The sequence below is a fragment of the Pongo abelii genome, chromosome 11, assembly GCF_028885655.2.
Source record: "Pongo abelii isolate AG06213 chromosome 11, NHGRI_mPonAbe1-v2.0_pri, whole genome shotgun sequence".
NCBI classification, from domain to species: Eukaryota; Metazoa; Chordata; class Mammalia; order Primates; family Hominidae; genus Pongo; species Pongo abelii.
Window position 1 is genome coordinate 76066394 of NC_071996.2, and position 15253 is coordinate 76081646.

At 41.3% G+C, this 15253-nt stretch overlaps 1 protein-coding gene and 1 pseudogene across 1 annotated transcript; both read right to left on the reverse strand.

Annotated features, from left to right (window-relative positions):
* Positions 1–5179: 5179 nt before the first annotated feature.
* On the reverse strand, positions 5180–5585 carry LOC100451459 (protein chibby homolog 1-like; annotated as a pseudogene).
* Positions 5586–13041: 7456 nt separating this feature from the next.
* LOC100460994 (peptidyl-prolyl cis-trans isomerase A-like) lies at positions 13042–13539 on the reverse strand. Its single transcript, XM_054549504.1, has one exon. The coding sequence runs from the start codon at positions 13537–13539 to the stop codon at positions 13042–13044; it is 498 nt and encodes a 165-aa protein (XP_054405479.1).
* Positions 13540–15253: the final 1714 nt, after the last annotated feature.

A 15253-nucleotide genomic window follows, 5' to 3' on the forward strand; every position in this document is an offset into this window, starting at 1 on the left:
CTTATCAAGAAGTTGTTTCACTGTGATTTAGACATGTCCATCATGTTAACTACTTAGATTAGCATTTCCGAGAATCTGTTAGGTAGAATAGTCTTATAGAGAAAAATTTCATAATCAAATAAAATGCACAGAATACTGCGTCTATTTGCCCCTGTATCGGTTATCTATTGCTGTGTAATAAACTACCCCCCAAATTACTGGCTCAAAGTAGCCACCATTTTATGATTCTTGCTTCTGTGGGTCTGGAATTTGGGCAGGACTCAGCAGAGACAGTTCATCCCTGCTCCTTGGGCTACTAGGTGGGGTGGCTCCACTGGGGCTAGGCATCTCAGATGGTCTCACACTCAGATTTAAAAATTTTTACTTTACCTTTTCTTCCTGCCCCCTCCCCCAGCCCAGAGTTCCTTTATAGCCTTATTTAAAATCAGTGCTCCAGAGACTACAGAAATGGCATGTATTTAAATTCTGCTCCAGTTGTATTTGTCTGGGCATCAGAGTCAACAGATCACCCATGGCAGAGTTAGCTGTGTAGTATCAGTCAGTGTTGAGACAATTGTCCCAACTTTGGTTTAAAGCTGAAGTCTGCAAAAATGGTGTACAGGGCACTCTGTGGGGTGTGCAGTGCTGGTTACGCCTTTGCATATGCGTGTGGGTGTGCGTGCACCCCTCCTTCCCTCCATACTCATGAGGTGTTCTTAGAATGATGTGATCTCCCCAATCCTTTCATTTTCTTCCTGTGAAGGGAACTCAGAGAATGTAACTTGTGGCCTCCCCGTGCCCTTTTACCAACTCTGCCCTAGAGAGGTGGGATGGCTTATTTGATCGGTCAATTTGAGAAGAATAGCTGGGCTTGCTTGGTTCCTTCTTTCCTTTCGGGCATGTTGCTCTGCTCCCTCATTGATGTAAGCCCCTCCGGCAAGACCCCTCCATACTGCTTCCCAGGGCTGAGAGCACAGGACTGCCAGATCTGGAGTTCAACGTTAACGTCTATTTTCCTGAAAGGCCTAATACTCAATATCTTCCAACTTGGCCTCCATCAATTATAAAGATAACATTTCCATCCCCATTATTGTTCTTTTGTTTTATTTCTCAAATTGTTCAGAGCTGGGCTGAAAAGAGGGTGAATATTGAGGGGACCCCTTTATAGATTGAGCATGGTGTCTGGGTTCAAAGTGTAGTCCTTTTTCTTGTTGGAATGGTGACTTTGAGCAAGTAACTTAACTTCTCTGGGGCTCACTTTCCTCCTCTATAAAATGGGAATAATAATAATACTTATCAGGTTATTTTGAAGATTAAATAAAAAGCACTGATAATGCTGTAAAACAGTCAATACATTTAGCTATTATGTGTTCATTTATTCATCCACTCATCATATTATATTTTAGGTGGATTTTTCTGCATGCTATGGATAATAAGACAGAGAGAGTGGCTACATTTGTATCATTTAGAGTTTAGTAGGGAGAGAGGCAGTGAACAAGTAAATAACCACATACACCATACACAAGAACATTTCAGAGAGTGATAGATATTATGGAGTAAAATGCCAGGGGATCAGGTGGGGTGTGGAAAAGGAGTGCTTTATCTGGGGTAGTCAGGGAAGGTCTTTCTGTGAATCTCATGCAGTAGCTGTTTAGTTGGCTGAGTGAGGGCCTCAAACGAGAATGGATGGTTAGTAGTGAAAAGCACAACAACCCCTGCAAAGGCAATCTGCAAAGTCTGTAACAGAACATTCTTTTGCTTTCCTCATGAAATTAAATGCTGTCACTTAACTCAAAACAGTTGTGGGTGGTTTTGTGCAAAAATTTTGGATTAGTCTCTGGGTTCCTCAGATGGTTTCCTTTGCCTAAGAATGATTTTCGGGGTGTGGGGATTAGTTCCTTATCAAGATTAACAAGGCATCAAGGGCTATCATATAGTCAGAAAAGGAAGTGCAGAGGGTTTAGTGAACCTTTCAGAGCTCTTCCAAGGACCACAAATAGCAACCTAGTACCACGGGTCGGAGTCTTGGGAGAGTGGCATCATACTCATATAGGTCAGCACAGAGGTTAACAAAGAGTTAAAGCTAAAATCTCCACAAGAGGAAGCCGGACAGGAACACCTTGTTCACCAAGCTGTCCAGCTCCCACCTCAATGGAGGGTAACTCCTGGCTGGCTGAGGTTTAATTTGTCCTGCTGGGTGTTCACAGTAGAAGCTTCTTGCTCGGCATACGGGCGTATGGGTCTGCTTACTTTGCCTCTGGCTACTGGGTTTGTCGGGGATACATACCAGTTCCTTGATATGGTAGTGCCCCCACTCTCCCTATTACGTTGTTTTGCCAATTTACAAATCACACTGGCAGATTCTTCTTTAAAGAACATATTAAGAGCATGTGGAGAAATGAAAATCTAAATGACCAATATAAGTTATTTAACAAGAGGGCTGATAAAAGACATCTACCTAAAAAATATCCAGGTAATATCCAAATAAGAAAAATGACAAGTAACTCAACAATATATACTAGAAAGGGCACAGATCTGGGTATTAGGACGTTGGTTCTAGCTCTGCCACCTGTTAGCAGAGCAAGTAAATCAGGAAGAAAACAAAGATTTATTGGGCACCTACTATGTGACAGATTTTGTGCTAGTAACTTTATATAAAATATTGCATTTAATCTTTACAACACCTTATAAAATAAGTATTAATCCTCCCATTTTATAGATGAGGAAACTTAGGCATGGTAAAATTAAGTGTTCACACAATTAGAAATGGGAGGCCAAGTTTGAAGCTTAGGGCTGTCACATGTACAAGTGAGCTCTTCCTAGGATACTATGTTTTCATTAGACTCAATACTGCCTTTGGTTACTTTTACATTTTCCCATGGGGCCATAATATACACTCTCTAATGCTTTCTTCTAGTTCTAAACTTTACTCATGGCTGGCTGAGGTTTCAGTTGAACCTAGAACTACTTCTAGTTCTAAAAATACTCCTCTGAGTATTTTAAAAGTATTTATAATCTGTTGATTTAAAATACGTTCACAAGTTCTTTGACATTCCCTTAAAAGATAGAGCCTTATTTCCCTCCCCTTGAATGCAGCTGGGCTTAGCAACTTGCTTCTAATGAATGGAACAAGGTATAAATGGCAGCATGTGATTCTTTAAAACTAGGTTATAAAAGGCAATACTATTGATTCTTCCTTGCTTTTTCTTAGATTTCTTGTGCTCTGGGAAAGCTGGCCATGCTGTGAGGACACTCAAACTGCCTAATGAGAGGTGCCCTTGGTGGGAAACCAAGGCCTTTTGTCAACAGCCATGTGAAGGAACCCCAGTTAAACCCTCACATGAGACTGCATCCTCGGCCGACATCTTGACCATGACCTCATGAATTTCTGACCCACAGAAACTGTGAAGTAATAAGCAATTGTTTTCTTAATCCACTAAGTTTGGGGTATTTTCCTACACAGCGACAAATAGCTAATACAATAATAAAGGGGCCAGATATAAAGTCAAACATGGCCTTTAAAAAAGTGTTATATACTCATTGAAGATATATTAAGGAAATCTGGATGGATTAGTGAAAAAATACAAGAAAAATGAGAAGGAGAAGTTTATAAGGCCATCTCATACTTTTAACAGCACCAGTCCCTTAAGTCTAAAGTTTTGGCCCAACAATATTCATGCCTTTTTTTGCTGAAAGGCATCAGTAGGGTAAGAGAAGATTTGACGTAAGTGCTTGGGTGAATTCTATCTATTTGTGATTGTCTTTAGTGCTCTGCTCATAGAATTCAAATCTCTGGATAAGATGGGAGGAGAGAAAACTTGATAGTGTTGACTTTCTACCCCACTGCATTCATAAAATCTAGCTAGATTGTGTCTGCAGTATAGAATATCAGTGTTGGAAGCAACCCCAAGAACCATCTAATATTTTCATTTGAGAGATTTAGGAATGGGAGCACTAAAGTGTAGTGGTTGTCCATAGTCACAGGGCAGGTGAGTGCTTTTCCTGAGACTCCAGGTGGCTGAATTCCAGAGCAATGCTGTGCTTCTACTGGAGGCTGCTTAGGGTCCAATTGCTGAAGTGACTTCTGTAGGTATATTTATCTGAGCAGAGGTGACAAAGTGGCTTCCAGTGCTTCAACAGGTTCTCCATACTCTCTTCTCACACACCCTGCCATGTGTCTTGGGTAGTAAGATTTGCATTTTGTTGGGAAGCCTCTCCTTTGATCACAGGGAAGCCTAAAAGATCACTGATGTAAGCTAAAAAGAACTCAGATGGGAATTGATGAAAACAATTCAAATGTTGGAGAAACATAGCATTGCTCAACAAAATGCTCCAGAGTCACTGATTTTAATGGCTATTTCCTTAGAGAGGGTGGCCTTCTTACTACTGGAGGATTGACTAGTGACATTCCTAAGAAAGACATTTCTAGAGAAATTCTGAAACTGACTGAAAGAAACACGAGACTTCATTTTCATGGACTTAAAAATAATTTTAACATCAATCATTTAATGAAAACGAAGTAGTGTGAACAGGAAGTAGCCCAAAATACAGTGTTGCAGTGGAAGCTTGGTGCATGCTGTTGGGAAGTGGAAGCCGAGGAGGTTGTGGATATGGGGAACAAGTACTCTGTAAGGACAGGGAGAGAGTGGTCAGAGGGGCAAAGAACCAAGACAGCCACTCATCCAAGCAGCCCTAATATGGGCTGTTTTGAACTGGCATCGTGCCTCAAACACTAAAGGGGATGAGATGATGAGCTCCAGCTGCTTCTCCCAATGGTGTCTGTCCAATATGGTGATTCTGGGACATGGACATTTGCATGCTTACATGTGTGGAGAGCACCCCAAGGCTTATCATTACCCCCAGACCTCCCTGAGGTTTTCTTTACAGGATGGCATCCCTAGCAGTGCATCTGGAGTGACTTCCTAGTTACTGCCCTGGCCTGGAGTCCTGGTTTCCTCCATTAAATTTCACCATCTTATTGCCAACCCAAGGGTATCAGTGCCTATTGGCTACATTATATGATACTGTCTCCCAGGACCTAATCCGCTAGTCTGCTAAAAAAACAAACAACTCCTACCCCCCCTCAAAAAAAAAAAACCAAACCCAAAACAAAACAAATAAAAAAACCCTGCTTAGCCACATCCTACTCCCCTGATCAGTGGCTTTCTCCCTACTCTTCTAACGAATGTCTTTAGGGTCTTCATTTTCTCCTCTGGCTGACACTCTTCCATGCATCCAATTCCTTCTCCATTAAAAGGGATTTAGCAGTGGTCTCTGAAAACATGTCCAGCAGGATGTCCACTTTCAGCTGCAAGAGACTGTTCTCTTCCTCCAGTTGCTAGTTCTGCCTGTGAAGGCACTGGGCCTCTCTCCGGTCCACACCTCCACTAATCCCTGTCTCTGCTATCCACTGGCCATTTTCAAACTTCTGGCTTTGTGTTTGTGTTTGTTTTATGAACCTTTTCTAGATTCATAGTGGGAATTCCATAGTCCAGGCCCAGCTCCACCTCCTGAGTTGACTGATCAAAGGAATGCAGGTTGGAGAGAGAAGCAGACTTCCAAGGAGGCATCTTCTTGGGACTAAAGATACTCCCAAAGAGGGGCATCTTTGGCTTGATGATGGAAAAGCCAACGCTCCCTTCTCCTGACATGTCCCAGAAGCCAGGGTCCAAGCATACCTCAAGACTTCCTGCAAGGACCCCATCCAGGTCCCCATCACCCACTGTGACCATAGCCTGCCAGCCTTCCTCATGGATTATTCTAATTATTAATTAGGAATAAGTGAAGTGAAGACAAAAGGTCTCCAGAAATGCTGGAGACATTGTTGTTGACTCTTCTCTTACTCTCACACCCACTTTTGGTCTTTCAGCAACTCTTTCTAGCCTTAATTGAAGATTATGTTTATGTATGTGTGTATATATATATATATATCATAGTTATAAGAGCTATTATATATATAAGAACTAATATGTATATCTCCAAAATTCTGGCACTTTTCACTACACCCTACCCCACTGCCACCATCTTGGTCAAAGCCACATTTCTCACCTGGATTACTGTAGAATACATTATAGCAATACTGCAATTACCAGATTACTTTCTGTAATAGATTATTTTCAACTGACCCCCCACTTGCACCTTTGCTGTCTGTAATCTATTCTCAACACCACGGCAGAATGCTCCTGTTGAAAGTAAGCCATTTCTCCATTCAAAACTTTTCAATGGCTCCCCACCTCACTCAAACTGAAAGCCCAAGTCCCTTCCGTGACCTACCAGGCTCTGTGTGTCCTGGCGACGGGGCTGCCCCACACCCCTGTCATTCATGACCATTCTGAGCTCATCTCCTGCCCCTCCCACCCTTTAACTGCTCCAGCCACACGTGTCTTCTACTGGTGCTTGAATGAGCAGGCATATTCCCACCTTAAAGCCTGAGACGCCCATAGCTGCACTGGCTCAAATTTCAACCCCTTCAATCCAACACTTTCTACCCTGACTCCTTGCTTTACTTTTTCTCCTTAGCTCTTATCACTATGAAGCGCGCTATATATTTAACTTATTTTTCTTGTTTGTTGCTCTTCTGGTGGTCCAAGGGAGAGAAGATGATGGTGTAGACTGAAGAGTTTGCAGTGGAGATGACGAGAAGAGTCTGGATTCAGGATAAATTTTGAAGGTCATGCTGACAGGACTTGCTGTGGGTTGAATGTGGAGCTGAGAGAAAGAAATCCAAGGAGATGACTCTGGTTTTGACCTGAGAAATTGGGTGTATGGTGGTTCTAGGATAGGAAAATAATTTAGGAATGATTTTTTTTTGATAGAGAAGATCAATAGCTCAGCTTCAGCCATGTTAATTTAAGACACATATTAAACATACAGAGATGTAATAAAGACGTATTTATACATGCAAATCTAAACCTCAGTAAAGAGATCTGGACTAGTAAAATGAATTTGGGCATCATCAACATTTGGATGATATTTGAAGACATGGGGGCTTTTGGAATCACTAAAGAAAAAAGTGTAGCCAGAGAAGAGACTTATAAAAAAATTGCTGGAGGAGCTAGTGCTTAAAGATTTGGTTTAGGAAGGAATAGATGATACAAAAAAGAAGAAACTGTTTCAGGAGCCCAGCTCATGAGAAGGACAGCAAGCTGGGAAATAGGGCACAAGTTTACCAGAGCATGTGACTACAGATATGAATAAGCTTGTGGAATGAAGGTGGGAAGTTGAAATGGTTTTCACATGATTGCATCTATATTTCTGCATGAAATATACGACAAAATCTTTGACTGAAGTTGAGTGGGAGGAGATGTTGGAGATTTGAGGACTGAGGAGAAAGTGTGTAATAGTCATCTTGGGAGTAGGTTAATGAATTTACTAGCGAAGTTTAGTTGTCAGATAGTGTTGAGTGCTCACTGAAGATTTTTGGTCATAAATTTGAAATGGGTCCTGATAGCCTTGGTTGTGTGATTTTTCTCCAGCAACATTTAGCCGCTTGGGTATGGGGGTACACTAAGCGATTAGTTGAGTTTAAGAAGAGTTGGAGTGGGGAGAGGGAGAAATGGAGAGTTGCTGTTCAATGGGTGTAGCTGCCATTATGCAAGGTGATCAAGACTGAGAGATCTGCTGTACAACATTGTGCCTGTGGTTAGCATTATTACATTGTATACTTAAAATTTGTTAATAGCATAGATTTCATGTTAAGTGTTCTTACCACAATAAAAAAATAAAAAAAGACAGGTTCCATATAATATCAAATAACATTAGATTTGGTTGCAGACCTCAGAGAAAATTTCTAACTCTGGATATGCATATTAAAAAATAAAAGTAAAAAGCTAAAGAGTAAAAATATAAATAAACCTTAAATAAAGGTTCAGAAAAATAAAGCTCTGGAAAGCAGATTTGGATAAATGGACTTTATAAATCAGGAAATAGAATAAAATGTACAATAGATGGTCGGGTGCTGTGGCTCACGCCTGTAATCACAGCAGTTTGGAAGGCCGAGGTGGGCGGATTGCCTGAGCTCAGGAGTTTGAGACCAGCCTAGGCAACACGGTGAAAACCCATCTCTACTAAATATAAAAAAAGTTAGCCGGGCAAGGCAGCGTGCACCTGTAACCCCAGCTACTTGGGAGGCTGAGGCAGGAGAATTGCTTGAACCTGGGATGTGGAGGTTGCAGTGAGCTGAGATCGCTCCACTGCACTCCAGCCTGGGCTGGATATTTGAGCAAACATTGGAAGGAAGGGACTGGAATTGACATACAGATATCTCAGGAAGTGCAGTCCAGGCAGAATGACAACAGATGCAAGGTAGGCCTGTGGCTAAAGTGAGGTGCCCTGGGTATCTCAGAGGGCTCATACTCTCTGCAAGGGAAGAGTAGTAGGAGAGGAGGTCAGAGACATGATGGGGGGAAGGGATCAGACTGCATGGAGCATGTGCCAGCTTGAGGAGGGCTTTGCAGGTCATTGCAAAGATTTGGCTTTTACCTTGTGTAAGATGAGAAGCCACTGGGGGGTTTGGAACAGAGATGAGACATACTCCTAGAAGGACCACTATGCCTGCTGTGTTGAGAGGAGACAGAAGAGGGACAAGATCGAGGGAGGGAGGCCAGCTGGGAAGCTCTCGCAATAATCCAGGTGAAAGCAGATAGTGACCTACACCTGGCTAGTAGTGCTGGTGATGGAGAAGAGAATCTGGCCAGAATTTGGAAGTGTTGTGAAGGAAGAAGAAGAAGTTTTTGCCAATGGGCTGGAAGTGGGACTTGAGGCAGAGAGTAGACAAGGGAGAGTCTAAGAACCTTGTCCTGAGCAACTGGAAGGTTGGAATAAATATTTACTCAGGTAGAGAAAACTGAGGGGTAGTTAGATTTGGTTTCAAATCAGGTTTTGGTTTTGTTCATGTCAGGGTTGAGATTCCTTTTAGACTTGAAAGCAGAGGTGTGGAATAAGCAGTTGGCTATATGAGATCGGAATTCAGGGTTCTGAGCTCTAGCTCAGTTCTATTTTAGACTGAAGATAAAAATTTGAAGCTCATATTAAGCCATGAGACTGCATGAGATCTTTACAGGAATGTGTGTGGATAGAGGAGAGAAAAGGCCAAGAATACAAGAGGAATACCAATGTTCAGAGGTCAGGGAGATGAGCAAGGAGGTCAGGGAGATGAATAAGGAGAACGTGGTGTCTGGGAGCCAAAGGCTGCAGTTATTGGCAATGGCAGGGTCTAGGTTTCACATAGTCTAGGTCTAGCAAAATAGTGGAACACTATTTTGAAGATGATATTTTGCTAGACCTAGACCAACGACCATGTGAGTGAGTGGCTAAGGTGGGCTGGAGGAAAATGTCATTGGAGCAAAGGAGGACAAGGAGCTGAGTCTCAGGATGTTGGTTGACTCCAAAGTCAATGATGGGGCTTATGGTAAGAGAAAGGCAGTGAGTCATAAGCTGACATCACCCATGACTCCATGAAACAGGAGTCAGCCAGCACACAGCAATGAGAGGCTTGTGAGGCTGCATAGTTTGGTGATTGTCTTCAAAAAAGCTGGGGTTTTTGAAGGAGAAGGTCAGACATTTGAGAAGTTACAAGGGGGCACCAAATGAGCATTTACCCCTCTCCCAGCCTTTAGGTGGTTGGGGAAGAGGAGAGGCAGTCTTTAGCTGAGAGGGCTGCTGGAAGTAGAATCCTCAGAGGACAGCCTGGCTTCCCTGGGCAGGAAGATACATTTATTTTTAAACTTATTTTTATTTTAAATTTTTTATTTTGAAATTTTATGGGTACTTAGTAGGTGTATATATTTATGGGGTACATGAGATATTTTGATATAGGCATGTAATGCACAATAATCACATCAGAATAAATGGGTATCCATCCCTCAAGCATTTATTGTTTCTTTGTGTTATAAACAATCCAATTATACTCTTTTAGCTATTTTAAAATGTAGGATAAATTATTGTTGACTGTAGTTATCAAATCCTAGACCTTATTCATTCTATCTAACTACATTTTTGTACTCATTAACCATCTGCACTCCCCTGCTCCTCTATACTTCCCAGCCTCTGTAACCATCATTCTCTCTCCCTGTGTTCAATTGTTTTAAGTTTTAGCTCCCATGAATGAGTGAGGACATGTGAAGTTTTTCTTTCTGTGCCTGGCTTACTTTGCTTAACATACTGTCCTCCAGTTCCATCATGTTGTTGTAAATGACAGGATCTCATAGGAAGATACATTTAGAAGTGGAAGAAGGTGTAGGAGAGTTTGCCGATCAGTGAGTTCCTAAGGGTGCTGTGGAAAAGCTTGGGAAGAGAGAAGGGTTTGTGTTAGATTAGATAATACCTGTCTGTTGAGGGATAATCTGCCGGTGACCCAGGTTAAAGTGTGTGTTGAGGGGGTGGGTAGCAGGAAGGAGCCACGAATGGCTGGTATTGGTATGAGGTATTTGGGATTAGTCCAGAGCCGTAAGGGGCAAGATCTCCAGGCAGCTGGTCTAGCCTGAGGCTGGAGATGTCATGGCAGGAGGAAGACAAGATGATTGAAGACCCTCCTGAGGCTGGTCACACCCCATGGGTAGGATGGTGGAGAGTAGAGTAAATCTCTCTATGATAGCTAATTATAATATTGCTATAGTCATCACGGTTGAGGGAAATTTATCAGCAACTAGGCCATAGACTGAGAGAAGTTTATCTGCAACTAGGCCAAAGACGGATGAATTGCTTTTTGTCCCCACCCACTGACTATCCTAATAAATGTTGGCAAACATGAACCAAACTTTTGCTGATAAAAAGAAGAGATATTCAAGGAAACCTGGAGAAAGAAAGAGGTGAGCATTTTACAAACTGCAGGAAATGGCCAGACCACTCTTTCCTTTAGTTTTCATGGTAACTGTTGGCCAGTAAAGTAGAGCTGCCCTGGGCTTCTGCGTCTGTCTTATCCCCATCAAAGCTCTACTGAGCAGGGAGATTATAAAGGCTCATTTGACAACAAAAGGTTGGGATGGCCAAGAGTTGCTTCTTTTCCATTTCTTTCCATTTACTTTCATTTTCAAGCCTTGTTCACTGTGGCTATAGGACTCTATTGCTCATGAAGGGCAAAGGGGTCCTTCTCTGTATTCATCATGTGGGTTTTCAGAAGGGCCCCTGGCCTGTCAGTTAGGAGGTAGGACCCAGTTCTGACTACTTTCCTTACCTCCCTTGTGACCTGAGCCAGGTCACTCATCCTCTCTAGACCTCAGTCGTTTCACCTGAGGTCCTTTTCACCTCTCACATCCTATGTCTTGAAGTTACTTGAGTTAGCAGGAAGTGAAAGTAGAATCTGCAACGTCTTGGTATGAACTAAGGAGAGAGCCTAGGATTTTAATTCAGAATAAGAAACTCATTATTCACTCTAGGGTTAATCACTTTATAGCAACTTGACTAAGTGACATCGCTTCTCTGAATCCATTTAAAAATTGTATAAAACAGGTTGATATTTTCACTTTTCTTGGCTTCTTAAGAGAGATTTTGATACTATAAATAAGATTAGTAGTAGGGACAAATATGGAAATGATAAAGATGCTTCCAAAATTCTTACAGGTACCATTAACTGGCATAATATCATTGATTGTTGATTGAATTGGCAACCAATCAATCAGTAGTAAGCATCTATTTTTTCCATCAAAGTGTATTTATTGAGGGACAGGATTATGTTGGGGGAATATAGATAAAGTAGAATAACATAGTAGTACCTCACAGCTGGGGTCACCAAAATGAGATAACTTGTTTAAGGTCATACACTACTAAGAAGAAAGTTAGGATTTGAACTTTGATTTGTCTGCCCCAAGGTTGATGATCTTTCTAGTCAACCCCCAGCCCCTTCTCATATTTATATGTTAAGTAAGTGGCAGGCACTGTGCTAGGAATTAGTGTTGTCCTGGCAGCATTTGGCACTGGAAATGGGATCTTATTTCAGCCAATCATTAGTTGTCCCATGAATTAAAACCGGCTGTATTATTTTGATTCTTGGCTTAGTCTTAGAGCCTTATGATAAGAATTAGAAGCTGACATGACCAACTACAAGGGTTCTTCAGTGAACACTCATGTCCTGCAATAAAATGAGCATCTCAGGTGGACTTTTCTCAGTGGGTGAGTGGTGTTCCACATGTTCCTCCCACTGATAGCCTGTGGGAACATGGAAGTTACAGCGTGAAGTAAAAAGTCAGGACAGCTAGAGAAAGCCTTGTCTGACCCAAATCTACCCTTATATGGGATATGTGGATATAAATATTCCACATAAATAATGTGCTTGTGTCATTCACTTACTTTTTGCTTTTTAAGAGAACCAGAATCACTGTGATTCATACTGAAACATAGACACACACGTATCCACACACAAACCCACACTATCATGTGGCCAAATTACCAACTGCCCAACCTTCATCTGACACTTGTGGAAAGAGAAATGCAGAGTTTACTGCCTTGTAGAGAGTTCCCAACTTGAAAGAGACAATTGGTATAAATACAGGCTTCATGACCTCAAATTCACGGGGTTTATTTCAGGCAAAATTGTCTCTTTTTTATCACGCAAGAAAGTAGAAAACAGTACAGTGTATCTGTTTAGATTCTGGCGTCTGAGGTCTTTGTGGACTTGAATGCTGATAGGGCGATAATGCATCTAAACATTTAACCCAAGGGCTGCCAGATAGTAAAATTGTAATTAATTTACTAATTTAATAATGTCTTGCATCTTCAAGTAGAATAAATAGCTTAATGACTTGGAGTAAACCAACTTAAGAAATTAGTGTCTTCTACTAACTATGGAGTTTTGGGGACAAAGATTCATCTTTCTATCTTCAGTGCCTACAGTAGTGCCTGGAAGTGAATTTTTTGTTTGTTATTTAGTTTTCATTTCATAATCATAAACTTAACTCTGCAATCTAGCTAGGCATGGAAGAAGGGAACAAGGAAAACATGGAACCCAAAGGGAACTGCAGCGAGAGCATAAAGATTCTAGAATACTGCGAGCAGATGGGGTGGAGGGCTGCTCTCCTGAGCTGCAGAAGGAATGGTCCAGTGGTTAAGATAAAACACAAGTTAAACTTATTCGAGTTGTCCAAAGTCAGGAATGGTGACCTTCTTGCTGGTCTTGCCATGCCTGGACCCAAAGTGCTCCATGGCCTCCACAATATTCATGCCTCCTTTCACCTTGCCAAAGACCACATGCTTGCTATCCAACCACTCAGACTTGGCAGTGCAGATGAAAAACTGGGAACCATTTGTGTTGGGTCCAGCATTTGCCATGGACAATATGCCAGGACCTGTATGCTTCAGGATGAAGTTGTCATCATCAACTTTCTCCCTGTAGATTGACTTGCCACAAGTGCCATTATGGTGTGTGAAGTCACTACCCTGACGCATAAACCCTGAGATAATTCTGTGAAAGCAGGAACCCTTGTAACCAAATCCTTTCTCTCCAGTGTTCAGAGCACAAAAGTTTTCTGCTGTCTTTGGAAACTTGTCTGCAAACAGCTCAAAAGAGATGCAGCCCAAGGACTCACCATCGACAGAGATGTGGAAGAACATGGTGGGGTTGACCATGGCTGGTAATACAGAGCTCCCGACGGCAGCATCTGCAAAGCACTCCGTGAATGTTTATGGAATAAAGTGGAGTCCTGTTCCCTCAACCTTGCTACTACTGTTTCCCACATTAATTTTCCAGATAAATTCCCAGACAAGTTAGGGAGGGATCCTATGGAGAAACATACATTTCTCCAAATCCATTGGTAGTAGAAAATAACCTTGGACATAGGTCTTCAATGAATTGGTATGTAATTATTCAACATCTGAGTCAAAATGCAAACAGTAGCTCCAGTCTACACAGAGTAATCCAAATTAAATATAGCCCATATTTGTTGTGCTGACATCCATGTTGTTGAGAACATGTATATATATGATGCAGCTCAAATAACATAGGGAGAACAATGGTTAAAGTCTAAGGCTCTTAGCTGCCCTAATGAGATGGGGAATGGGGAGTTTGGGCATGGAGGTGCTCATTATGTGAAAGATAATATTTCTATTCAGCATCATACAGCATCCATTTCAGCTGAGATCTCACTCTGGGAACTCCTTTTCCGTGCAAAATATAGAACATACACATTCAGAGAGAATGCTTAGAGAGAGAGAGGGGAAAGCTCTAAGCCTGTAACAGTGGGAAAGAAGGTCTTTCCTAGCTATAAGTAACTGGCAGCGATGTCCAGTAGAGAACATTAGAGCAAACCTTATGTTATAAATACAGTTGATAAGCAGACTGTCCTTTACTAGGACTTGAAGCTATTGCAGTCAGAGACTGAAAATTTCCTTCAAATCCTAATGAGGGCCATGGTACAAGGAAGCTTTGAGGGCTCAGAGCAGTAAAGGTTGCATAAGAGCACTTCACATGAGCCTAAATGACAGATAAGATAGAGGCCTTTGGTGGGAATCAGACAAGATCATTTCACAGAAGCTTAGGATTTCCATTTGTAGGAAACTGGGAACAGTGAGCAGAATCCCACCATTCAGCCTTGCTGTATACACTTAGGCTCAAAATTTGGTGACTTAGAGTTCTTATATATTGTATCAGTCATTCCTCAACAATCCTTTTCTTTAATTTTGTTTTCTTAAATTTTCGTCAAAGATCTATCATCATGTATTCTTATGCTTAAGAGATAAATGCTGAAGTATTTAGAGGCAAAGTGTCAGATGTTTGTAGATTACTATCAAGTACAAAGCAAATATGATTGCCATCTTTTGAACTATAATTCTTCTTCTAACTTTTTATATGTTAAAAAAATCTCATACTAAAAAGTAGAAAGAGAAAACCATATCTGATATTGGTACAGATAGATATCTAGACTAAGTGCACCTCACTTGTCTATTTTCATCAAGATTTGATGACTGCCCACAGTGATCAATCCAAATTGGCAAAAACTTCTATAGAACCTTCCTCTACAAAGGCTTATTTCTGTCAGTTCCATTCATTAATTCATTCAGGTATTGTTGAATGTCTACTATATACTGGGCACAATTCTAAGTCCTGGCTATATAGCAGGGAGCTTAATCCTGTGCACTTATATTAACTACTATTTAACAAAAATACCCTTTAGAGAAAGTAAGTCTTTTGGAAGGTATATAGGTTTATTTTGAATAATGTCTTCCTTTTAAAATACCAGTTCCTTTAAACGTCCTTACTAAACCTATGTATTACAAGAAAAATGACTTGAGTTTCGCTGGAAAAGCACTTGTAAAATGTACTTTATTTCCCTCTTTACGGTTT